Source organism: Xenia sp. Carnegie-2017, unplaced genomic scaffold (assembly GCF_021976095.1).
Source record: "Xenia sp. Carnegie-2017 unplaced genomic scaffold, XeniaSp_v1 HiC_scaffold_20, whole genome shotgun sequence".
Lineage (NCBI taxonomy): Eukaryota > Metazoa > Cnidaria > Anthozoa > Malacalcyonacea > Xeniidae > Xenia > Xenia sp. Carnegie-2017.
In genome coordinates, this window is record NW_025813483.1 from 839400 (window position 1) to 856172 (window position 16773).

Sequence of the window (16773 nt, forward strand, 5' to 3'; positions counted from 1 at the left end):
GTCACTTCATTTGTTTTATTGTGATTGTCATACTATGAATTAAAAATAAGTCACGATAAAACAAATTTATCATCTCAGTGATGAAAGACAACATTTCTAATGCCTCTCCAATTATAAAAATCATCATTAGATAAAAAATCCTCATACCAGATCATTCCATGAATCAAATGGACGTAAGTGACAAAGTTTCTTTGCTTTAACCAATGAACATCCTTTTACTCGACACAAATCGCTAATGTTAGCTGAGTTCAAAAATTTGATAATAGATTTTTGCTCGGAGTAGCTTGCTAATTCTTCTTCATCACTGCTATAATCATTTTCCATTCCATCATTCTCCAGTTCCTCCGCACTGTCACCTTTCTCTAATTCATCCACCCTGTCACCATTCTCCAATTCCTCCGCCCTGTCACCATTCTCTAATTCCTCCGCCCTGTCACCATTCTCTAATTCCTCCGCTCTGTCACCATTCTCCAATTCCTCCGCCCTGTCACCATTCTCCAATTCCTCCGCCCTGTCACCATTCTCCAACTCCTCTGCCCTGTCAACATTCTCCAACTCCTCCACCCTGTAACCATTCTCCAATTCCTCCGCCCTGTTACCATTCTCTAATTCTTCTTTCATGTCACCATTGTCCAATAACGCAACTCTGTCCCAATCCTTTTTCTTGCCAGGATTACCACTTCGTACAACCACCAACAATGGTTCACCACATTCTGTAAAAATCAACAAAAAAAATATTATTTATTGTTTTTTATAAATGATATAAGCCATACACGAGTACAACACATAAACCTTGCATTTAGCATACTCAAATACATATTTATTAAATAACATATGATATACAACTACAAACTCCATTTATCCAATCTGAAAAGCTTAATTGTTCTTCTTAACAAGATATTCTATGCGAAATTCAAATTTATAATTCAACAGTACACACAAGAAATAGATAAAATCACTTTATCATTAATGATGAAACATAAAATTATTCAAAACCACAAACAAATAAAAAAAGCTTTGCCAATAAATAAATCACAAACCAATACTGGTATAACAATTCTCATTACTCATTGAGTTAGGTAGCCACAAATACAAATGCTGCTATTATGCAATGGTATTAAGAAAATAAAATTTGCAGTTAGTCCAACACACATAAAACATAACGACAAATCATGCCCATACTAATAGCATTGTTTAGTCTAGACTTCATAAACAATGATTTAAAAGTTTTACCATTTTTTCCTCTGGTTTTCAATCTCCTATCCTCATCAAACATCTTTGTGAGTTTACCCATCTTCGACCTCACCGTCCTAACACCATCACCATGGACATCTTTATCTTTACCACAGTTTCCCCCAAGAGGCAAATTTTTGTAATTTTTCTTGCTTTTCACGGAGCGCACGTTCAAATCATCGCTACTGTCACTATCCAACATGCATTTCGTGGAATACTTATCATCTGTCTGCACATTTGTAGAATTATTGTCATTGCAACTTTTATCAATACCATGTACTTTATTATTTGTTTTATTTTTGCTGTTAAAATTTGAAATTCGTTCATTAGATTGAACATGGCGAAAGCCCAATGCTGGTAGCCGCCTTTTGTAATTGAAGTTAGACACACAGTCGATTTTCCGTTTCATATTTTTATTTTGCCGACAAACTAACAAATCATCAATTTAGAAAATGTTTATGCCACATTCCACTTGAGTTTACCGCCAAAATTTATTCCATACACCACAACGCGCCAATAGTTGCCATTGGTTAATCTTCGCCATGTGCTGATGTGCTTCAAATTTTGACTGCTTCGCTAAAAAATTTTGAATTTAAAAGAAAAAAATATATATATAACGAGTTGAAATCTATAGGAGTGTAAAACAGTAGAAATTTAACCCTTGTCTTCGATGATTGAGGAAATCTCTTAATTGATCATACATATCCATAGCTTTCCTACGATCGATGTTCAGGCGTAGTTTCAAGACATGGGTTTAAGGCAAGTCACAGGTGCCCCCAAGTAACTCAAGTACTTGATTTCATAAAACGAGCTCCCTCTCTACTGGCTTGTCCAAATCCTATGAATTATTTAAGTAAGTTATTTGAAATGTTTGGTTGCGTCTTAGCTGAAGAAAATTTGCTTTTTAACTGAAGGCAAATGAAGTGTATGTCATAAACAAAATAAGGGTCACTGAACTGTATACATAAAACTGAGTAATTCTTTTTGTTTACAACACATCCATATTTATTGTCAAGTGAAAAGTCGAATTTCTGTCAAAAAATGGCAATTGTGATGTTGTTAGCTGGCGGAGTGGGTATAATTCAATTTTCATTTATTATCAGCACAATCCAGAAAGCTTTTCCAGGTCTAGCAAAGCACAAAGCATTTCGACAAACCATCCGTTTCATTCTTGTCAGTCCCATTATCCTAATGGTCCTATCAGCTATTGGGCTATTTTTCCTAATATTTCTTCCAGTAAAAGTTGACAAACCGTACACGTCTAGAGAAGGGATTATTTTAATCACTACAGCTTGCTATCTCTGGTTAAATGTCGCGTTCAATTATTTCGCGGCGATGCTTAAGTCTCCTGGATATCCGTTAACGGCGTCCGAAATGGAGGAAAACGGTTTCAAAATGGACGAAGGAAGCGTCCTTTGTTGTAAATGCGATCGAATGAAATCAATTGATACCCACCACTGCAGCACTTGTGGAACATGCGTTACCATGATGTGTCATCACTGTCCATTTACAAGCAACTGTGTTGGCCTCAAGAATTATTCATATTTTTTCCTATTTATCTGTTATAGTAACATTGGTTTACTATTTGCAATGTACATGACATATGAACCATTTTACCAATGCATGGTACCTACAGGAGATCGCTTGGACACACTGCCATGGTACCCTAATGGTGTTTGCAAAAAGCTTGGTGATTTTGCCATCTTGTTTATCCCTGTAGTATTCATTGCAATGTTTTGTGGTTCAATGTTCCTGTTGCAGTCTTTGCTTCTGGCAACCAATTGCTCAACTATTGAACTTCTCACCAAACTACAGAGATCTCGGAATCTCACAGATTTCCTACAATTCATCGTTAAGCGAATTTTTAAAAGCAAAAAAAGTCGATTTCAAGTCATGTTCTGGCATTCACGTGAAAGTTGGTGGCAGTTCCTCATTCCGGCATTTAATGTACCTGTACAACATGGGGAAACACTAAATCTTGTTGTTTGATCACCAGTCCATTTGAGAATGATGGTGTACTTGCAAGTCAAAATATTTGCATTTTTTATAGAATATAGAGCAGAGACGTAGGAGCTCAATAGTTGGGGTCAATATGCATACACTTACATATTATGTTCCTTTGAAATCCATTTTTACCTACAATAACATTCATAAATGCATATATGTCCCCCACAATTATTGTGCTGGCTACATCCATGTTGTAGAAATAGAGCATTTTAAAGTTCTAACACAAAGTACTTACGTTACAATTAGTGAGAGGTTTATGCTAAGTTAACACAGCTTTTGTGCTCATGTTATAGATATTTATTGACAGTCAGTAGAAAGTATTCATAGTGCCTTTATTTAATAAATACACCTTTTTATTTATAAATTATAATGTGTTCAATACGTAGATATACTATAAAATGAAATATTAATTGATAAAATAGAGATTCACATAACATTAATAGCACATCATACATGGATAGACTTTTTCTAACTTATATGGCAAATAATATTAAATTCAAACCAGTATTGTAACTTATTTTGCTTAACAGTAGTTTCATCATATTGTTAAGGTATTTGAATGGCCAATAAGAAAATATTTTTGGCACTTTGCACCTCCAAAGTAGCATGCATTGAAACTTTGAAGTTAGTTTCTGTGGTGTGTGAATTTGAGTATAAGAAAATAGCACCCCCCCCTGCCACTCACCTTCAAGTCACTCCCCCCTGTCATCACCAACAATTATACTGGTTAAACACCTTATTTGAATTACTTGAATTATTTTCTTGTTTTAACTGTTATTAAGTTTTTCATCATATCAAAACTGTTACCATCAGGTTGAAGTGTTTTAACTTCATTCAAGTCATTAACTACACAGAGAAAACCCATGTCATCTAAACCTTTGATTGTAACTATTTCACCATCTTCATTATCCAGTCTTACTTTGGACTCACTAAAGTGGGATGAAAAAGTAAAATTATTTACGTATTCACGAACTCGTTGCTTTTGTTCTTTGTGATGAACACTCTCATTGATGATTACGCCAGCTAAATACCCTACAAGGTTGATATCAATTTTTCAATTTTTAAAGACCAAAGCGACGAAGCGATTGTCTTTACTAAATCTAATTTCTAAATCAATCAGTAGCGTAGCCAGCCAGCAGATATAATCGTACTTTGCAAATTATTACACTTTATCATTAATCATTTCTTCAGTTGTTCATACAATCAGTGAAACTACCTAACAATTTTTCCATATCTGGAGTAAAAGGTTCGGCTTGCTACGCCACAGTTTTCGATGCTGAGGGGTCATAAAAAATTCAAGAATCGGCTTAGTCAGAAACCGCAGTTTTTCTTGTATCTTAGCTCGGCGGAAGAATTTTTTTATGCTCTACAAAGCTCAGCTGTTTTTTATCGTCCTAGAAAATCATAAACTGACCTGTGTAGCCAACGTGAGTAGTATTTTTGAAGGAACATTTCCGGTCCATTGAGCTGAAAGTCTTCTACGAGTTCTTCCATTTTGTTAAGAATTCTAGCAAGAAGCTCTTCTTTGCTGATTTTTTTCGATAGCTTGTGTTGCTCGATGATTTCGTTAATACAAGTAGTTGGCTGATGGTTGTCAACATTTATTCCAATCCCTAAAATTGAAAGTTTTGAAAAGAAAAAAATTGTGGGAGAATGCAGTATCTGTTACATAGCCAGCCAACAAGTTTGATCTGCAAAGTCATTTTTTTGGTGTTTACTCTGTCACTGTATAAATAATAGATTTCAAAACATTGCAAATGATCTCATATTTACAACTGTGGGTGTTTAGACCATTTACGCTTAGTATGGAAAGGATTTAGTATGAGAAAATGTTTTTACAAGTCTTAGAAAGAATTGGATGAAAACGTCCCGACAGCGATTGAGAAAAATCACATTTTTGATAACGCTGAAATGTTATAATTTTCTTCCACGATTAGCCTGCAGTCATAACTCAATGAAATGGATGTTATGCTATAAATTCTATGTTCACTCTCAGTTTAGAAACTGCTGATGAGACAAAAGAGTTGCAAAAAGTATTCATTTTGAACATCACATAAAATAAACACGCGTTAAACGAGCAGAATAAACGACAAAACATTTTAAAGTCACATTTAAGACAAAAGTTTTCTTTTATTTGCGACAAGAAGATATTGCGTGTCATACACACATCTACTTTAACATCGGACACAAAAAAAGACAAGTGAAAAGTTCAAATACCTATGACAGCCCAAAGACATCTTCCTTGAATAATAGAGTTTACCAGAATACCACCAATTTTCGTCTTATTTCCAAAATAAATGTCATTGGGCCATTTGATTCGGAAATCTAAATCCTAAGAATATGACTGAAATTATTATACTGTCTTTGGTTGCTTATGAACGAGTTTCATAAATTTGCGTTGCGTGCTATACTTCAATCATAAATCTTCCTTCACCAAACTTCATTCCCTGAGTTTGAATATTCCAGTCTAACCTCTTTGTCAAGAATGATTTGACACTTAAACTTTAGTACTTTTTAGTCTAGTATCTTCATCAAAAGTATTTTGTTGTTGAAACTCTACTCTTTAAAAACTAAAGTAAATGGTTTGAACCCGGGAGTATCGTTACATGTTTGAAGATGTAGATCGTCCAGGTTAGTATGGTCCTGAGAAGGACTGTTTTTGTTGTTGTTGACTGACGTTTCGACAACCTTAGCGGTAGCCATTTTGACTCTGAAGATGACTACCGCTAAGGTTGTTAAAACGTAAAACAGTCCTTCTCTGGACTACACTAACCTGGACGATCTACATCTTTAAATACTCATGTTTCGTGTCTTCATTAGAAATGATCTGATGTTGAAACTTGAATTCGCATTTACTACAGAAGACACCAGTTTTCTTTAGGAAAGATTTAACGGTAAATTCTTAATTTAAATCCTCCATTATCCCTCGCAGATCCTTTTATTCCATGCATTATGTTCAAACATATCTCATGAAAAACGCAAAAATAAATCACCTGATATCCAGATATGTCCCTCACAGCATCAACAATGGCTAGGGCTGCGATATGTTGTACAAATGGAAGACGTTGACCAAGATTAGAATTAAGTTCAATTTCCAAAGGAAATGAAAATGAAAGACAACCATCCGGAGATAGCCAAGCGTTTCCTCCTCGACCTACAGAGAAACATCATTCCCACTATACTTAAACATATATTTCCCAAAGAACAGCAATAATTGGTGGATGGTTTTTGGGAAATACAAAAAAATGTAAGACAAAGGAAACTAATCAGATGTTGCAATGATACAAAAAGAAAATTTCAAAAACATATTACAAACCTTTTCCGACAGTCTGTTGTCTTGCAATAACAACAACTCCAAGACCATGAGGTAATTCTTTCAGTAATCTCAGACTTCTGAAATAAAGTTATGCAAGTACGTTACTGTACGTATATTTTGAACTTGAATTTATCATGAAAACAACCGAAAATCAGCTTCCTAAAGTGAGGCCCTTTATTGAAAACATAATGGTTTCTTTCGGCTTCGGACGGTTTAAAAGAATTTCTTTTCTTTTTTGATGCGTATTGGTGTATGTACATTTGATCATCCACAGTTCTCCTTGTTGTCGAAAATCTTGAAAAAAATTTCTATGGTATTTGTCCGGGAAGAAAATAATCACTACAGTTGTACGAGATAAAATATCTTAAAACACGAAAGAAGGAACAAAGAAACCTTTTTTTAAAAAAGTACAACGAACCTTCCTTTTTTGGGAAAAATCTTTGGGCAGGAAAAATGGTTAAATAAAAAAAACATGTAATATATTTAGAAAGATATCTTGTTAAAACTATGTATGATGTGAACATTCCCACAATCCAACTGCAGTATCAAAGGGAAAACTCAGACTGGAGCAATACTAAGACCACGAATTTAGCTTGTTCCTTACCCATTCACGATGGTTTGTGTGGATGTGATGACGTCAGTATAGATCATCACGTGACCCAAATGTTTCGTTTTCAATAATTCTTTGTATTGAGAAAATTTGACAGTACTATAGCCTTCAGGAATGGGGTTTGTTATGACTGGAAAATTGTCAACAGTAGCGATGGCATCATGATCCTCAGTGAATGAAACTGTCACACCGTTACCATGGAAACAATTATCAGTTGTAAGGTCTTGTATACAACGCAGAAAGAGGTCTTTGTTCTAGGTATTAAAATGAATGAAATATTAAACTATGGTCTGAATGAGCTCAATAGTAATATGATCAAAATTATTGTTTTCTCCAGACACAAAGCCATGGTACATGAAGACCTACATACTAAGGTTGTTAAAAGATTGATATTTGAAAGGTTACTTATATTCATATATGAATGTAATAATCCATAGAAAATAATGGACTTCATTAGAACATACATAAATTTGAATATCATTCATTAATGAATACGAGCCTCCCCTCCCAAGTAATGATTTTGATCTTCCAAAGGTTATATATGTATGTAACTATGTAGAGAACTTATGGAGTATCTTGAAGACCAATAACTTATTTTTACTATTTTGTCCAGACTAACAATGGACTACTTACATATAAGCAATTGACTAACAGAAATTGATACATGAGTAATTTGAACCAAGGAGAAAGAGATGTAAAAATGGAGTTGAGCCTTTACCTGTTGATCAACCAATAACATTGCAGGGGTAAGTGGACACTCTGGGACATCTTCACACATCATACCAAGATGACACAATAGGATTTTCATTAATTTTTCAATGCTGTTGTCTGTACTTCCATTCAGTGCAATACTAGAGATCAGCTCAGTTACTGTTGATAATATCAATATGCCTTTTCCACGAGATTCCTGGATGATAACAGGTAGGGATGTTTTTGAGGTGACAGCCAACACTTCCAAGTCTTTGCAAGGTTTGACTAAGAGTCATCATACAAATGATGGATGAACTTAGCAACATTTCACACAAAATGCTACAAAGTAGACTCTACATTTAAGAAATAAAAGATGTTTAATGCGTTTGCACAGGCTTATGCGAACCGAGGAGACCTTTGGCAGAACTTGAGAGCAGATCAGTGCAAGCCCGTTACCTAAGGTCCAAGGTTGCACCTGCTCAAGAGTTCTCACAAACGTCTCCGAGGTTTGCATAAGCCAGTGCAAACACGAAAAAAATCTTTAATTTCTTTAATAAATGAACAATAATGCAAAACAGACAAATTTAAAGTAAGCGTTTTAATTTTTCCTCAAAAATATATTCATGATCGATTTGCAAATTCTCTTTGACTGATTGACTGTTATGAATGATTTGATTGGTTGAGCTCAGATGTGTTTTGCATTGGCTAATGCAAACACAGCTCTAGACCAATCCGTGCAAGGGTTTCATTGTGTTTATTTTATAATTGTAAATGTTCCATGCAATGGCACTGTCAGTCCACATATTCAGTTGTGCTGTATGCAAATGGCATTTGTGTTCACTAGCAGCCATAATTATAAATTTCTAAAGATTTTAATGTTCCTGAATTTTATGGACAACTCATTCTGCTATTCTACTAGTTTCATGCAACTTATCTTAATTTTCACAATGCTTGAGGAGAATCAAAATGGCTTGCACAACTTAATTCACTATCGCATTGTATCACAAGTTCCATAAATATCCCTTTATGTTCATTACTGAACCTACCTTTGACGTACGTATTTATATCAGCCACAATGCTACATCGTTTCTTTCTCACTTTCTCAGTAAAACATATTTCATCATCAGGAATAGGAAGTTGGCCCAAGCTGATGTTATCACAGAATGAAATGTTCTTAGAAGACACCAACAGCTTTCCCTCTTGGCGAAAGAACTTTTCAAACGACTTTTCGTGAGATTCTTCAAGGTTTATAGATAAATCGGAAACGACTATCAACACTTCAGTGTTTTCTTGCCAAGGTTCTCGCAAGATTGACTCCTCTTTGAGCTGATATAAAACATATTTATCCCGGTTTAAACATCGTCCGAAGAAATCCTTGAGATTTTGAAACGCAGCTGAAGAGTTCTTGCCTTTCCCAGTGTAAATAAGCACATTTGGAGGTCTTGTTGACATTTTACGCACAACATTTTTGGCCGTTGATGCTTCTAGCATGCCAAGTCGTAAACTGTTGACAATATGAGTTGCGTACGGTAAAAGAAACATGATTTTTCTACAGTTTCGATCATTTCTTTTACAAAGTAAATGTTACGTTGATGTTTTGGTTACACTGTTACAAAATCGCGGCAACTTCATGTAACACTAAGTATAATGATACACCATTATGTTCTTTTCTACAATAAAAATATAATGAAAACATGTGTGTGAGTTGTGACATCAATTTTTGGGATTTCAGCCTTCTTAAAAAGTCATGCAGCTTTTGCCAATGACTGGAAGCACTTTCTGTATCATGACGTTGTTACTGACTGTGTTTAACACAGATTTTGACGGCTCTGAAAATGCCGGCTACAGCATTCTGGTTAAATTATTTTTTTAAAAAAGTTTTGAATTAAGCTTTCCAAGTACAATTGGCAAGAAATTTACAATCAAGGTACAGTGGATAGCACTTTTAAATACACAGAGAATTATATAATAAAAGATATTTTATACAACCAACATTTATTCAAGCTCAAATCAAGACTTTGCTTACATGTTTTGTGTAGCTAAAAGTCTATCTTGTCCATGGACGCCGGACAAAGAAGCAACCGCGGGGAGGGGCTCTCCTAACCTAAAAAAATGTCTCTTTTGCCTTTTATTTCTTATTTGAAACTTTAGTTCTGAAAAATATCACCACAGTTTTGTATCAACATTTTAATGTGCCATTCGCAGACTACAATGGGCAGAACTTGAATTATTCCATGAAACATCAAAGTAAGAAAGAAAAAACTGTTATTTATTGTCTCATTAAAATTTTATGTAGGAAATCTTTAATCTTTGAATTAAACTGGTATATGTTTTTAAGTAAATTTTTCCGAATATTGAAAGCAACAACCGTTCCTTATCTTCTCGGAGCGATGGTCTTTTCTTACTCAATTAAAAGCCGTAAGTTGAAACCATTGGAGATGAAAGTTCGATTTGCTTGTATTGTTCAAATTTGTTTAACTTTAATTTATAATTAAACAAGAAACCAATTCTCGTTTTTACAATTTCGGTCAAATCGTTAGTACATCATTATAAATAAGGATCACTTGAGGAAAATAGGAGGGATAGAAGAGGATTAAGTGAGGTTAGTGAGCAGTTATTGCATGAATTAATTGCATGAGTACAGATGCTTTGATTACTGGTGGGTTCAGTCTTGCTGTGCAATACAATGCACTACAGTTTGCAATTAAAACACATGCATATTAGTGCATAAATAATGGAGAAAAAACTAAACGTTTTATGAGATCCTAAAGCAATCATATTAAAAAAACGTATCGCAAACTTGAGTTCTTATATTTTTAATCAATTTCATACATTACAGATCAAAAATATCATGTGAAAAATTATAAATTTCATAAAGTAAATATTTTGCCTTTCATGACAATCCGCTGAGATGCTTTGAATTCCATTGCACAAAATAATTGCCCACGTATCGACTTTGTCTGTAGAAGTGAAGATATATAGTCATCGACGGTAGAATTAGTGTAGTAAGTTATGCTAAAAACAAACTTCGTCAGTCCTGATGGCCAAGTATAACTAAATACATCGTCTTTAAGAGAATCGGTGAGTTATTGATGATGTAATTGTATTGAAATATAAAGGTTAACTTAAATTGAATAAGAGGGTACATATATCGTCGTCAACAGCATGATGGATAAATTTTTACTAATGCCCGACAAGGTGCATGAATTGATTTTAGAAATGCTCACGTGTATGTAATTAGTGCCCCGTTTACTTTAAAGCCATATCAGAGTTGCAAAGTTTTTCAGCAAATAAACTATCTATCTCTCTATCAATCTTCGTTCATCGTCTGTTTCTTGATCAAATTCGATGTGACGATGAGAAAAAACAATGCTTTGCGAATATTTTTCCTCAAAAAAGGTTTAGCCTTGACTTCAAAGATAGCAGTGAAGTTATATAGCCCTCAAGTCCTTTTAGAGCTTCTTGACAAACTGAAATAAATCTACAGGGAAAGTTGAAACTTTATTGAGCTAAATTCTCATGAATTTTATGACAAAGATAATATTCATGTATACTTTGTCATCAAGAAAGCATTTAAAATCTAGTAATTTTTGTCTCATGTGTATACAGTATATAAAATATATAAAACTTTTATTTCTAAATCTATCGTCTCGCTGTTATGAACAGATATGACTATTTTACAATAAAAACAGCAGGTGATTAAAATTAAACACTTAGTGAACATTTCAATTTCTCTATTATCAAGCAACAGAAGCAAATACATCATGTAGTACGTTGCGTATTTTTAAATCTTTCTGAATTTATGAAAGTATGTTGATTTTAAGTTTAGTTGTCATTGTAATACTGTATTCTAATTTTGTGATTGAATGTTTGATGTCCATTTATCAATTATTTTGTTTTTTTGTCCTGAATATTGTGATTTAATTGTCGTAAATAACTTATAAGTGAATAATACCAACCAGATAACAAATACGGTCAACCTGACGTTTACTCCTCATTTGACTCTGAAGATGACTACCGCTAAGGTTATCGAAACGTCAGTCAACAACAACAAAAACAGCCCTTCTCAGGACTATACCAACCTGGGCGATCTACATTTACAAACATGTAACGATACTCCCGTGTTCAAACTATGTTCAAACCGTGTTCAAACTGTGTTTACATTATGGATAACATTTGTTGATTTTGATGGGATTTTTAAATTGTCACAAATACATTATGAATAGTCTACCATTAGCAATCCTGACCTTTACACATTAACATTCCAATAGATTGTTTTGCATATTACTTATAAGTTAAGCTACAAAATTAAAGGTGTATCAAAACAATCACTGAATTTAAATTATTCATACCTTTCACAGAAATTGATTTGCAAATTCGTCGAACTTCTCAAACTTATGACGGAGAGTTTTGCAGATCACAAATGTGGTGAACGTACTATTATAAGGCGTTCAACACAATCCAAGATTAATCAAACGGCGTATGCGAAGTAAGCATATTATAGATCATTTATAACAATGTGCCCTCCCGGCTATCATCATAGTGCACGTGTTGTTCTCCACCACTTGCAACACTGGATGTACGGTTGCATTGTTTTGATTGCATCGTAGAGTCACCAGTTATAATATTCCAAAATTACGATTAGGGTTGTTATCATCTAAGATATATATGTAAGTTTGAAAATTTGTAATCCAGGCATTGAATACATAAAAGATAACAGTTTCTCCGGATTTTAATTGATTTTTTATTGAGCTTTCGACTCGTTGCTTCGAGCCTTCATCAGAATGAGGATATTTATTTACACGTGCTTTTTAGCTTGGAGACGTTTAGAGCGTCTAATTGGATTAGTGGGTGGATTAATGTGATTGGATGGGGTGAAATGCGTTGCCATGGGTTTTGGAGAAACTAAAGTACTCGGACGCGCACAGACTAAACACGCACGCGAATTTAAAGAAGCTTGGTACAGTGAAGACAACGACACAATAAACAGACATATCGGCATCATATACTCACAACTAAAGAAAAAGGACAAAAAAACTACAAACAACACCAAATCTAAAACACTACACTCTAATATTACTAACACCAATCATATTAACAACACACCAAAACCCATGGCAACGCATTTCACCCCATCCAATCACATTAATCCACCCACTAATCCAATTAGACGCTCTAAACGTCTCCAAGCTAAAAAGCACGTGTAAATAAATATCCTCATTCTGATGAAGGCTCGAAGCAACGAGTCGAAAGCTCAATAAAAAATCAATTAAAATCCGGAGAAACTGTTATCTTTTATGTAAGATATATATGTATATTAGATACATGAAAGGCAAAATCTTTGAGTTAAAACCACGGTGTAAAATCTAAGAGTCTGCCATATTTACATTTTACACGTGTTATTCTTTGAAAAAAGTTACCAGACAAATTTTTAATATCTTAACTATACTTATATTTTTGTATGATCTATGACTTATAAATGTTTGCAGCATGCTAAATGTTAGACAAAATTTACCTTAAATGAAAATTAACGACACCAACGTCTTAACAACTTACCATTTGAATTATTTATCAGGAAAACTAGATCATCAACCGTTGGTTGTGGCAAGAGCTGCCTACAACGTAGGTAGTGTAAAAAGTGCAAATCTGACATTAACGTGGAGAAATACTTAGATAAGTTGAATGAAAGAAATCGACAGAAAATGGATGTCAATTTTCAAAGAATAAATTCAGCTTACTTAGGAGCAAAAAGTTTAAAGTTAGCAGTACAAAAAAGTGTTAAAGAATCAATCTTGTTGGAACATGTTTTTAAACTTTTCTCAATAATATCTTTCGACCCTTTACCACAAGATATCATTATCAAATTTATTAGAAGCATTGATCCCCAAAAATCTGCCGAAGATGTTTGTCTTCATTTAAAGCAATGTTCGATGTTTCTTCAATCTAAAAACAACGACATCCGCCTGCACAGCGTTGTACATGAAGCCATTATAAATTATCATGAAGAAAACATATTTGCGATATCTTCTGCCGATCTTGCCTGTCACGTTGCTTGGGCACTATATCATTTTGAAGACAGAGAAGATGAAATCAAAATAATTCCACATCTAATTAAATTCATCAAAAATTTGTCATTTGAACAATTTTTAAATAAGTTGATCGAAGTAAAATCATTGAAACAAAAACTTAATGAAAAAAATTGGAAAATTGCCAAATATTTTGTAGCTGCATTGGAAAGATTCTGCTACTACAAACAGGCAACAAAAGTACTTTATGAAATAACAGAAATTCAAACTAAAGTGTTAGGTGTTGATCATATTGATGTTTCATATTCGTACAACAAGCTGGGTGTTTTGCTGTGGAAGAATGGAGAATACAAAAAAGCAAAAGATTTTTATGAACAAGCAATGAAAATTCAAAAAAAAGCATTTGGACCTGACCATGTTGATGTTGCGAAAATGTACCACAATCTGGGTGCGGTTTATAGAGATATGGGAGAAAACGAAAAAGCAAAAGATTTCTATGAACGAGCGATGGAAATTGAAACGAAAGCATTTGGACCTGACCGTGTTAATATTGCATCAACGTACAACAATCTGGGTTTGGTTTACAGTAAAATGGGACGGTACGAAAAAGCAAAAGATTTTTATGAACGAGCGATGAAAATTCAAACAAAAGCATTTGGACCTGACCATGTTAATATTGCAACAACGTACAATAATCTGGGTTTGGTTTACTATGATATGGGAGAGTACGAAAAAGCAAAAGATTTTTATGAACGAGCGATGGAAATTAAAACAAAAGAATTTGGACCTGACCATGTTAATATTGCATCAACGTACGACAATCTGGGTTTGGTTTACAGTAAAATGGGAGAGTACGAAAAGCAAAAGATTTTTGTGAACAAGCGATGAAAATTCAAACAAAAGCATTTGGACCTGACCATGTTAATATTGCGACAACGTACAACAATCTGGGTTTGGTTTACCATAATATGGGAGTGTACGAAAAAGCAAAATATTTTTATGAACGAGCGATAGAAATCAAAACAAAAACATTTGGACCTGACCATGTTAATGTTGCGACAATGTACAACAATCTGGGTTTGGTTCACAAAGATATGGGAGAGTACCAAAAAGCAAAAGATATTTATGAACGAACGATGGAAATTGAAACAAAAGCATTTGGAACTGACCATGTTAATAATGCGACAACGTACAACAATCTGGGTTTGGTTTACAGTGATATGGGAGAGTACGAAAAAGCAAAAGATTTTTATGAACAAGCGATGGAAATTGAAACGAAAGCATTTGGACCTGACCATGTTAATATTGCATCAACGTACAACAATCTGGGTTTGGTTTACAGTAAAATGGGAGAGTACAAAAAAGCAAAAGATTTTTATGAACGAACAATCGAAATTGACACAAAAGCATTTGGATCCGACCATGTTAATATTGCGACAACGTACAACAATCTGGGTTTGGTTTACCAGGATATGGGAGACTACGAAAAAGCAAAAGACTTTTATGAACGAGCGATGGAAATTCAAACAAAAGTATTTGGACCTGACCATGTTAATGTTGCGACAATTTACAGCAATCTGGGTTTGAGTTACAAAGATATGGGAGAGTACGAAAAAGCAAAAGATTTTTATGAACGAGCGATGGAAATTGAAACAAAAGCATTTGGAACTGAACATATTAATATTGCGAGAACGTGCAACAATCTGGGTTTGGTTTACAGTAAAATGGGAGAGTACGAAAAAGCAAAAGATTTTTATGAACGAGCGATAGAAATTGAAACAAAAGCATTTGGACCTGACCATGTTAATATTGCGACAATGTACAACAATCTGGGTTTGGTTTACAGAAATGGGAGAGTACGAAAAGCAAAAGATTTTTATGAACGAGCGATAAAAATTGAAACGAAAGCATTTGGACCTAACCAAGCTAATATTGCGACCATGTACAACAATCTGGGTTTGGTTTACAGTAAAATGGAAGACTACGAAAAAGCAAAAGATTTTTATGAACGAGCGATGGAAATTGAAACAAAAGCATTTGGAACTGACCATATTAATATTGCGACAACGTACAACAATCTGGGTTTGGTTTACAGTAAAATGGGAGGGTACGAAAAAGCAAAGGATTTTTATGAACGAGCGATAGAAATTAAAACAAAAGCATTTGGAGCTGATCATATTAATATTGCGGCAACGTACATTAATCTGCGTTTGGTTTACCATGATATGGGAGAGTACGAAAAAGCGAAAGATTTTCATGAACGAGCGATTGAAATTGTAAAAAACAAATTAGTTGCTGATGATGAAAGTAAGTGTGAGATAAGTTGAATGAGTAATAATGATAAAATTTTGATGATTTCATATATTTTTTAAAGAAATTTAAAAATCTGATCGATGACTTTTTTCAAAATGATGAAAATGTGAAACTATTGATTTTGAAACAAAGTCGAGTCTTCTACACAGTTTTTTGTCTGTTTGACTTTATAGTGTTTTTTAATGTCAGCAATGATTACCTTTGTGAATTCTTTGATGTGATAATTACGGATGAACAACCTGATGAACGATATATTTTGCTGAAAAGAGGAAAGCCTTTTCCATATAAGATGTAAATCACTCTCCTGGCTGCCTTTATAGCACAGCAAACTAAATTGTATTACGCTGAATCTATATAGATGTTAAATTTTTGAAGTAACTGTAAACGTGTTGGGGCATGCACAATTTATATATAATTACTGCAATGAAACGCTTTTGTGTAAATACCAATAAAATGCAGAGTAAACGTTTAACCAATATTTTTCTCTGACCTTGCATTTTTGCTTCAGAGTTGTACATTTTGGCCATTAGGAAAATATCTTTTTCGTTAAATGCATTGTTTGTCCATGAATATATGTA

At 34.0% G+C, this 16773-nt stretch overlaps 3 protein-coding genes across 3 annotated transcripts in view; 1 reads left to right on the forward strand and 2 right to left on the reverse strand.

Annotated features, from left to right (window-relative positions):
- LOC124443337 (SWI/SNF-related matrix-associated actin-dependent regulator of chromatin subfamily A containing DEAD/H box 1-like) overlaps positions 1-16773 on the reverse strand; it is a 67421-nt gene that overhangs the window by 3757 nt on the left and 46891 nt on the right. The window contains exon 2 of the mRNA XM_046993837.1: positions 148-713. Within this exon, the coding sequence (XP_046849793.1) occupies positions 148-713 (566 nt within the window). The remainder of the gene's footprint in view (positions 1-147; positions 714-16773) is intronic.
- LOC124442562 (putative ZDHHC-type palmitoyltransferase 8) lies at positions 2241-3741 on the forward strand. Its single transcript, XM_046993061.1, has one exon. It carries the CDS (start codon positions 2275-2277, stop codon positions 3220-3222), a length of 948 nt encoding a protein of 315 aa, XP_046849017.1. The 5' UTR covers positions 2241-2274; the 3' UTR covers positions 3223-3741.
- On the reverse strand, positions 3554-9530 carry LOC124442559 (biotin--protein ligase-like). Its single transcript, XM_046993058.1, has 8 exons — positions 8903-9530; positions 7885-8141; positions 7161-7420; positions 6557-6633; positions 6234-6394; positions 5458-5572; positions 4655-4853; positions 3554-4169 (listed from the first exon to the last, which is right to left on the reverse strand). The coding sequence occupies exons 1-8, from the start codon at positions 9396-9398 to the stop codon at positions 3995-3997; spliced, it is 1740 nt and encodes a 579-aa protein (XP_046849014.1). The 5' UTR covers positions 9399-9530; the 3' UTR covers positions 3554-3994.